This window comes from Phaseolus vulgaris, chromosome 2 (genome assembly GCF_051622355.1).
Source record: "Phaseolus vulgaris cultivar YP4 chromosome 2, ASM5162235v1, whole genome shotgun sequence".
Lineage (NCBI taxonomy): Eukaryota > Viridiplantae > Streptophyta > Magnoliopsida > Fabales > Fabaceae > Phaseolus > Phaseolus vulgaris.
Genome location: NC_143499.1, coordinates 32,759,150 through 32,769,712, shown reverse-complemented (window position 1 = coordinate 32,769,712; position 10,563 = coordinate 32,759,150). Strand labels below are relative to the sequence as shown.

Sequence of the window (10,563 nt, the reverse complement as noted above, 5' to 3'; positions counted from 1 at the left end):
ACATTCATCATTTGTCCATTTAGACAAAGGTTTTGCAATGAAAGAATTATCCTTTTTGAACTTTGGAATATAAGAACCATTCTCAATTGAATCTCAAATTCTTTGATCAATAGATTCAATAAAGATTTTCATTCTTGCTTCCCAAAACTTATAATTCAATCCACAAAATAAAGGTGGTTTGTAGATTGAAGCATCCTCCTCAAAAGATAGTTTTCCAGCCATAGAAAAAAGATTTTTAGATCAACTTGAATAACTTTCAAGAACCAAGCTCTGATACCAATTGTTAAAATATATGGCCTTAAACGAGAGGGGGGGTGAATTGTTTAAGAAAGATTTTCAGAAACTTTTAAGCTTAGAATGAAAATACTTCAAGAAAACCTTGATTAAGAAATCAGTTTTTCCAAAACATAAAGCAAAAGCACAATACTGGAAAAACAATCGGTTGTTTTACCGAAACAATCGGTTGTTTTACCGAAACAATCGGTTGTTTTACCGAAACAATCGGTTGTTTTACCGAAACAATCGGTTGTTTTACCGAAACAATCGGTTGTTTATGCCAGTTGTCAAATAACAAAACTGAATTTAAAGAGATAGGGATAGAGAGATTGTACACAGTTGTTTATACTGGTTCACTCCAAACTCAGAGCTACATTCAGTCTTCTCAGAAACCCTGAGGAAATCCACTAAGCAATCACACCTTGATCACTTACACAACAACCAAGAGAATGACCTTGAACACCTCAAGACACACACTCTTCTTGGCCAACACACCAACACTAAGATTGCTGATCTTGATCCCCTCAAGAACACACTGCCAATCTCAGCAAACACAGAAACGAAACTTGTTTCACAGAGTACAAGGATTACACTTGTTACATAAGATAATCTGAAATCAATACAAGTAGAATCCTATTCCATACACTTTGATCAATCCCAAACTCTTAGCAATCTCAGCTCTTTGAAAAACTCAAAAACTCTTAGCAAAAACTTGTCAAAGATTCAATTGTCAAATTTGTTTTTCTGAATATATTCAAAGATGTAGTTTGTTATCAAATCTTAACAAACTCTTAAATTGCATTAAAAGATTGGTCAAAGCATTTAATGACTGGAGCGTAAGCAGTTAAATCATTTAAAGCTCAGTCAAAGATAAAACAGTTTTTCTGTTATGGTCCCAAAACAAACAATCGGTTGTTTCCTCGAATCAATCGGTTATTTTGGTACTTAACAGTTCAACCATTTAAAAACAGTTTTTAATCTTTTTCTCAAAACACCTAAGTATAAACAATCGGTTGTTTCGATAAAACAATCGGTTGTTTTAACTTAGTTTGAAAACATTTTACTTTCACAAAGATTGAGAATGCTTATGCTTTAGATTTAATCAAAGGGTGGATTACAACATCCAAACTACCCCAGAACTATACTAAACCAGCACAACAACACCAAGCACAGCCAAGGCTTCAACATCTTTCAAAGGATTTGGATTCTTCAAAACTTGAACACCACTTGGTTCAACATTTTGGACTTCAAATAACATCATTTTAATGAATTAAAGTGTATTTTAATCAGTTAAAATTATTTTGTCATCAAGATAAGTTCTAAATAGTTTTGAAATAGCTTTGTTTTAGTGAATAAGAATCAAACAATTCAAAAAAAAATTATATTTTTTTAGTAATTAATTATTTTTTATCTTTAAAATTAATTTATATTTATTTAATGATTTAGTGTAGTGTTTAAAAAAAGTGAATTATTTCTTAGTGTTGTACAAAAGTTAGTATAAATATATGACCATTACTACATACATGTGAGTTAAAATTATTGAAATCCCTTTTGACTTGTTTTGGGATACATGTGCCTTTCACGATTTATGTAGTTGTTCTATAATAGTTAAGTTGTTTTCTATTTACCCGCTAATCCAATTTCCTATTAACGAATGAAATATATATTGAAATTAATTGTCAGACATTTCAAAATTTTCTTTATTACTTCCTAATTTAGACTTTTATCATCTTCTTACACTAACTTGAAGAAAAATATTAGTGAAATATTGTACTTTCTCTGAAAATATTTTCTAGGTTACACTATCTTAAAATTATTTTCTAGTTTACAATATTTCAAAATTATTTATTTTCTTGATATAGTTTATTTATTTTATAGGTTAACTGAGAATATTCATGGTACACAATCGTTTTTTTATACATACTCATGACTTTTGTCAAATTATCATTCCACAAAACTCTATAAGTTAGAACTCACAGAATTTTTTAATGATATTTTATTTAAAAATAACATAAATTATTTCACATATATTAAAAATTAAATAGTTTTTTTTATGAAAACTAAAACAAATTGGCTGTTTAAATACTAGAATACTTAGTTTTAGACAGATCCAAAAAAAATGTAAATTTTGAGATTTCGCACAATGTAGAGCAACTATATTTTTAAAATTTTAAGTCATTTTTTATTTATTTATGTGGACATAAAAATTAATTACATGTATTTTTTGTCCACAAACTTTACTTTATCATAATTTCAATCCTTATTTTTTATTATCTATAACTTTTGACCTAATAAAACTACGGAAAAACATATTTTTTTTTATGTTTTTACATAATAGTAATAGTAGTAACTGAAATTTGTTTTCTTTTTATCAGCAACTGAAATTTGTTAATAAAAATAATTTAGTAGTAGTAGCGTTAAAATTGTGAATTTTGTAAAATTTAAGGATGAAAAGCACAATTAAGGTTTATTTATTTGCTTGATTTATATTAACATCCATTGTTTTGGTATGGTACGGTAAAGTTTTAAATGAAGATGTGTTGTGGTTTTGTTTTGTAATTGTTGGTGAGAAAAAATGGAACGAAATCTCTAACGCTATTCAGCTTCCGATTCTCCTGCATGCCTCAATGACCGATTTTCCTGGTCCCCCAGACAAGTTAACGTAAGCTCTTTCTCTCTCTTCTCCTTCTTTCTCTCTCTTCTCCCTCTTTCTCTCTCTCTTTGAATCTTCCATTGTCATTGCCATTGCCATTCACAACCAACCTCTCCCTCTCACATTCTACACCCTCACCTTCTGAACCTTAATTTTTATTTACATTATTATTATTATTATTACTATTATTATTATATTCAACTTCATCGTTTGCGTGAGTTTCTATATTCTCTTTCCCTCTATTTTTCTTGCAAAGCTCTTTCTATATTGTTCACATTCTGTCTTTCTCCTTGTCAACATTCCAAAACGTTGATAAAGGGTATATATACGAATCACGCAACCACATGCTGTTATTGTTGGTCATATTGTTTCTTTTTAATCAAAGATCTTCGTTGGTTCTGATATGTGAATCTTGAGGGGCAATAGCATGTGTCGAAATGAATATGATTTTGCAGCATGGGTTGTGTTGAAATTTGTATCTAGAAAATGCAAAGCAAGTGCTTTTGGGAGCTAGGGTCTATATATATTTGGAATCTATTTCTGTGAATAGTAAGGTATATATACACATCATAATGTGTATAACTATAAAGCTTATTGTGGTTGTTAACTACGTATATACATAATAATGTGCAGGATGGGCAGGGTAAAACTAAAGATAAAGAGGTTGGAGAACACCAATGGCCGGCAAGCAACATATGCTAAAAGGAAAAATGGAATTATGAAAAAAGCTGCTGAATTATCTATATTGTGTGATATAGATATCATACTTCTCATGTTTGCACCAAATGGAAAGCCTTCGGTATGTAGGGGGAGACGCAGGTAAACCCTAATAACATTCAAATTGTTTCATCATGTCCTATATAGTTACATTACATTCATAGCTAGCTATGTATTAATCTTAGTTTGACTGAATAATAAAGGCATATTGACATCTAAAACCCATTTTTAGTAGTAGTTTCGATCATGTTTCTCTGTAGTGTCTCTGCAATTGCAATGGCCTGCAATTTCTATTTCATTTTTATAATAAGAAAAACAAAAACAAAAATTCCAATGTTCCATTCTAACTTCTGCATGTCAATAGTGGCATAAGTATGGTTGTGTGTGCTGTTAAGGAGCACATGAGACATCTATATATATCGATTATTAGAGCAATTATAAAACTTAGCAACGATTACAATCCACATAGCAATAAGCTACCTCATTGTGTAGATATTTAGGAATCCTTTTATAGTGTTTTATATGTAGTAGAATTGAGAGGAATTTTAGGAAGATTTATGGTCAGTGAATACGAATTAGTTTTTTAAGCAGTGAATGTATGTGTTTTGATAAGGATTACGAATTTGAAACTTTGTATCTTGTGCTAGAAGCCAAAGAACTGGTGTTGGCTTTAACTCAGATCAGACATTAAAGTTATCATGCTTTTAGACCAGTAATTTTATATGTTAAGTATGTCATGCTGCGCTGAATTGGTAGGAATGGGGGCAGAAGTTTTGAAGATGGGGTTGAGCGGAAAGTTGGTGATGGAGGAAATATTTCTTTCTTGGAGGACAGCTGGTTGAATTGTGGTGCCCTGAAGGGAATGTTTCCGAGATTATATTCGCTGAGCACAGCTAAAGCTGTTAAGGTGGCCGAGATTGGGAACTGGTCTAGTGGTGTTTGGATTTGGCATATGTGATGGCGTAGATCCCTCTTTGACTGGGAGAAGTTGTTGGAGGAGCAGTTGAGTCAGTTGTTACAAGGGGTAAAGATGGATGCGGGAGGGGTGGATAGCTGGGTCTGGAAGGCTGAGGGGTCTCAAAGTTTTACTGTTAACTCAGCTTATATTAAGGTAAGGAGGGTTAGTGATGGAGAATTCTCTCCGATTTACTGTAGATTGTGGAGGTGTAAAGCCTTGTCTTCTGCTGTTTTCTTGGTCTGGAGGGTGTTGGAAAATAGGATTGCGATTAGGGTTAATTTAGTAAGGCGCGGGGTGGTGGTTGAAAACCTTGTATGCTGCTTGTGTAGGAAGGTTGAAGAGTCGTCGCGTCACTTGTTCTCCGTTTGTGACTTTTCTTGGAGGGTCTGGTGTCTTTGCTTTGAGTGGCTTGGAGTGTCGTTCGTAATCCATTTTGATCCTATGCAAAATTTTATCCAATTCATGTTGAGTCAGACATCTGATTCGGTTAATGATGTTTGGGAGGCAATTTGGGTTTGGGTTGGAATTGTAAGTGAAATTTGGAAGCATAGGAACTCGACCGTCTTTAATGGAGGAGTGGCAAATGTGTTAGAAGTTTTTGCCTCAGCGCAAGTAAAGGTGTGGTCTTGGATTGCTGCAAAGTCCCGCGAAGTTTATTTTTTCTACCCTTATTGGGTTATGAATCTTTTGGCCTGTATACGGCTGATTCGATAAAGCTAGTTAGTGCTTGGTTTGGTTGGTCCTTTGTCCAACGGTTTTGCGTGTCAAGTTAGGAGTTGAATTCTATGTGTTGGACCACCCTTGAAGTGATTCCCATTTATTTATTTTTTATTAGTGATAAAAAAAAATGCTAAACTGAATCAAACTAGTGAATTTAATTTGAAGTAACCGATAAAGTAAAGACACTTTTATGTTATCACTGAAACATAAATTTGAAAAACAACATAGAATTATTCAAAATTGGTTCACAGTGTAAAGATTGAATTTGCTTAATTTTTTTCTGTTCCTTCTTATTTTACGAGCAATTATTGGAAGAAATATATGTTGTGTTACCATTCTCCTGATTATTTACTCTCCTCTTTGGTGGATCTAGCAACTTAGAGGAAGTTATTGCGAAGTTTGCTCAACTAACTCCTCAGGAAAGGGCAAAAAGGTGCAGTTCACGCAAACATGATATAGTGTATTTGTTCCAACTAATAGAAAGTAATACAATAATTTAACAAAAGGTTTTTTCAATTAATTGCAACAGGAAGTTGGAGACTCTTGAGGTAAGCTTTTCTAAAAATTGAGTGCAAAATACATACCCAGATATACATGGTCCTTTTTCTCTTTTTGAAAGGATTCATAGTTATAATTATAATGATTCTTATTAATGACATGTCTCCATTTGAAAATTTAGGCACTGAAGAAAACGTTTAAGAAGTTAGATCATGATGTAAATATACAAGAATTTCTGGGTACAAGGTATGTCATTCTGACACTAGCTTAATAATTATTCTTTTAAAATATATAATCATTTATATAAGTTCTGTCACTGAAACATTTTTTTTTTCTTTTTTTTTCCTTGTCACAGTAGTCAAACTATTGAGGTACCTACACAATTAAATTATCTGTTAATCTGTTCATTTTTAGGGTTGTTGTTATAAATCACTAAATGACATTGGGCAGGATTTGAGTAATCAAGCCAGGTTATTACAGTCTCAAATTTCTGAAACTCATAAGAGATTAAGGTGAGTCTTTTTCTTCTTTAGCTAATATCTATCTTAGTTGTATTGAGAGGATGGTTTCTAATTAATTGGTTGATAATATAGAAATATTTAGCTATTCAAGTTTATTAAATTATTTATAAATAATTAATATATACATTAAAAGTGTCAATACAAAGTGTAATGTGATAATTGATTTTAATAATAACTATGTCAAAAAGTCATGACTCTAATTTGTTGATAACCTAAAAAAATTACATTAATAAAGGATGTCTATTAAATTCTTTATCTATAAACCAGTAAAGACATGTAGTTCTTTACTAGTGTTTTTGTATTTCTATTATATTAAAATAATATAATTTTAAAAATAAAAAATAATTTTGTAACGATAGCATAAAACTAAAAAAAACAAAAACATAGAGAAAAAAAACTAAACCATACGTTACAAGAAAATCATGAAATAGAAAAGAAAAAAAAATTAGTTGCTATAGTTTAGAGACTAAAAAAATTTGATTTCTAAATTAGTTTTTATTATTGTTAAATTATTTTTAAATTGGTATCTAATTAGCAACTAAAGTTTTTGCTACCAAATTTAGGATCTAAATAATTGGTAGTTAAAACCTTGGTATCTAGATACCAATTAGAAACTATTTAACAATAATAGAAACTAATTTAGAAACCAAATTTTTTTAGTCTCTAAAGTAGTCTCTGATTTAGTAACTATAACAATTAATTATTTTTTGTTTCTTTTCTATTTCAAGATTTTCTTGTAGTGATGCGAGAGAAAGAAAATAATAAACTGAAAATCAAAGAAACTCGAGAGTAGTTAAGGCTACATTGAGAGTTTAATTTTTTCTGAAAATGAGACATTTATCTAATTTAAAGTGACAAACAAATTATAAAAAATTGCATCATTTCATATAATACAATTAATAAAAAATAAAATTCTTTACTTAAAAGTGACATCAAAGTATCTATAAAAAATTATATTATCTTTATATAATACTAGTGAAAATTAGATACTCTGTTTCTTTATATTTTAAGAAAAAAAGTGAGTATAGTAATTAGATAATAAAAAGTAAGTAGTTTGTGATGTGCTGTGTTATTGGAAGATGTAAGATTTTGAAAATGTTACGAGAAAGAAACAAAGTGATAGTTACATGGATACAAAATATCTACACAAAAACAACTCATCCCTGTACTTTATATATAATTATAGATATAGATGCTAACATAACTAATTTCCATAAATACTTAGTGTACATATTTTATCATACAATTTTACTTTTACTATTTTGACGACTACTGTTATGTTATGATAACTAGTTTTTATTAGTTTGCAATAGTCATTTAAATTCTAATCACATATTATCATGTAGAACAAATTGATTGTCATTAATATTAATGACTAAAAATATTTTTCATGGACAATGCATGTCTATTAAATTTTATATAAATAAATAATATATGTTACATTACTGTTAAAAGTGTTTTTGCACTATTATTCAATTACTGCATGTATAAAATACCTTTAAAAGTCACTAAAATGTATTTTGATTAGTTAATAATGTAAAAAATTTGCACTAACATTAAACTCTTTATTTATTGTTTGATTATGCAGTTATTGGACTGAGTTTGATAAAATAACCAATGTGGAACAACTAGGACAGATGGAAAATTCACTCAGGGAGTCCCTTAATCAAATTCGAACCCGTAAGGTATGCATTCCTTTATCCTATAACTGTGCTTCCTTTCAAACGATGTCATCATGGTTCTAAGGTTATGGATCATTTTTCTTCTGATATATCATCTTTTGCAGGAAAATATAAAAAAGCAGCAACTTGTGTCGCTGCAATGCAATAATCAGGTAAAAAATTCTTTAGGTGATCATTAATTTTCTTTCCCAGAGTTAGTTTCAATATTATAGAGAAAGAAGACAACAAGACTAAACTATTTTCATCTTCCAGTTCAATGAAATGAATATTCCCTTTAGAATGAGTGCAGAGCAGCATCTCCAACCTCTTTCATGGATTGCAAATGGTGACAGCCAAAATATAGTTTTGCCTGAGGACTCAAGCATGTTTATCCACAAGTGAGTTTTTCTGAAGTAGAACTATATTCATTGCTTCAATACTTGTTCTTGGACATTCTTCAGTGATTGCTTGGCGCATCGCTGTACTAGTAAGCATTACTGCAGAATATCTTATAAATGGTTTAAAACTCATTAGTTATTAAATTGGAAAATGTTTTGATCAAAATGATCCACATCATGTTCTCTTCTGCATATGAATTTGTAAACCAAGGACAGGGTAGGTGATGATGATGGTTTGTGTGAAGTTTGTAACACCCTTTATTTGCCAAATCCTCAGAGATGTAGAGGGATCTGCAAGTTCATCTTTTGGGAGTTATGCGAGTTATCTTGGGTCAAGTATGAAGAATGAGATGTCTAACTCGGCACAAGAAAATGGGGTCCTCAGTGACATGAGCAGTACTGCAAATATGAGACTACAATTGAATGGACAGTTTCCATACCTGCCATACAATTTTAATTTACTGAATAATTTGAAGTTTCAACCAACTGCAGAGATCAATCCACATGAAAATCCTGTAGATTATCAAGTGAATGGAAGCTTAGAAGCACCTAGATCTGGTTATGATTCTAATCACCATGGTTGGGCTTCCACATCTGGGCATTGTGGTGTTACTATGTTTGATGAGCAGTTGTATGCCCAGGCAAGCTCCACTAAAATTCACTTTGGCTTCACATAGCACTACCTTCTTTATGTTATTTATCATATATTTGAACAACTTTCTCCATCAATACTTTCAAACAGGAAAAAAGATAAATTAATTTATATATAAGTTAATTTGTACATAAATTAATTTTAACCTATGAAGAAGTTTATTTTACTTTTCTTCTTCTTGTTTTTCTCTTTTAAAAGTATTATGGAGAAATTTGTACTCATATATGTCTTGAATATTTGTCTGGCATTCCTGTTGCATGAATTCCTTGTGATAGTGTTGCACCCTTTGATAGCCCAGCTAGAAACATTAGCAACATACACGAGAGAAAAAATGTAATGCTCCAAAAGAAACAAATAATAAAAAGGCTTTCTGATTGGAAAAATGTGTAATGCAACCTTTGATAGCCAACTAGAAACATTAGCAGTGAAGAGAATGTAAGATTTTTCATTGGACTTAAACATAATATGCAAAACAATTTTTCTAGACCCTTCAAATAACTTATCTACCCTATATTATGATGTCTGAATCTGATAACTCTAACTTGGAGTTGAAACTTTACTTATTATAAACTTCAATTTTCTGAGTGCAGCAACCAAACTGATTCACTATGGTTTTGGCCATCATCCATCTATCATTGAGGTTGTTTGAGAACTTCAGTCACATTTGAGAAACTTGGCATCCTCAGAGAATTTGATCTCAGATGATGAGTTTTATGCAAATATAGGAAGTAACCAGCCAATTTTTTATATGGCCTCAGTCAGCAGCTAAGCCTGCCTTGATGCCAATCATTCACTGATTGAGATGAATCAAGGAGATGGCACTGGAATGCTATTTTAGATCTAAATAATTACCAATAATAGGCTCTGTTTGGTTGTTTCTGCTTCCACCTTATGAAGGTTACCAATGTACTAAAGCAAGCCACCTTTCTTTTTCTTACATGGGTAATAGATGTATATAAGATAACATACAGCAAAACAGTATTTGAGAGTCACTTCACATTGATTGCTTTTAGTCCAAAACTCAATTTTGTATCTGCTTCTTGTAAATAACTCTGTGTTTACTTTGCTAACTAACCCATAAAGTCACCAGCAATGGACTTTACTAAGTTTTCTACAAAGCATGAAACAAATAGTTCTTCTGTGATTGTGAATTTGTCTCAATCAAATCGCTCTAATGTATTAGTTTGAAATTGATTACATGGTTTCACTGTTGATTTCTTCCAAAACCCACCTTCCCAATCTAAAATTTATTGCACATGGTGAGAAATTTTGTACTTGTTTTGAAATATTTTGGAAAATAAACTATAGAAATAATGGAACTTGCACAGAAAATTACCATTGAATTTATAAATCACAGTGTCAAGGTATAGATTTAAAAATTAAAAATATAGTCATTAGGACATTTTAACTAATCTTTCTTAAGGAATATAAAATGCTACCACTTATGTCTCCATCAAATGTGGGTTATTTAATCATTATAAATAGGATTTAATAAACAAATGTAGTTTA

General features: G+C 30.9%; 1 protein-coding gene across 1 annotated transcript; it reads left to right on the top strand.

Annotated features, from left to right (window-relative positions):
• The first annotated feature begins 3,563 nt into the window (after window positions 1-3,563).
• Window positions 3,564-9,136, top strand: LOC137809710 (agamous-like MADS-box protein AGL30). Its single transcript, XM_068610803.2, has 10 exons — window positions 3,564-3,748; window positions 5,698-5,757; window positions 5,854-5,872; window positions 6,004-6,068; window positions 6,178-6,193; window positions 6,273-6,334; window positions 7,932-8,028; window positions 8,130-8,177; window positions 8,278-8,402; window positions 8,680-9,136. Exons 1-10 carry the CDS (start codon window positions 3,564-3,566, stop codon window positions 9,077-9,079), a joined length of 1,077 nt encoding a protein of 358 aa, XP_068466904.1. The 3' UTR covers window positions 9,080-9,136.
• The last annotated feature ends 1,427 nt before the right edge of the window (window positions 9,137-10,563 follow it).

Excerpts from the sequence above, each read along its gene's own strand:
- LOC137809710 (XM_068610803.2), top strand. The coding sequence starts at position 3,564 with ATGGGCAGGGTAAAACTAAAGATAAAGAGGTTGGAGAACACCAATGGC. Across the intron at positions 6,335-7,931 it reads GAAACTCATAAGAGATTAAG|TTATTGGACTGAGTTTGATA; the intron begins GTGAGTCTTTTT and ends TTGATTATGCAG. Across the intron at positions 8,178-8,277 it reads CGCTGCAATGCAATAATCAG|TTCAATGAAATGAATATTCC; the intron begins GTAAAAAATTCT and ends TTCATCTTCCAG.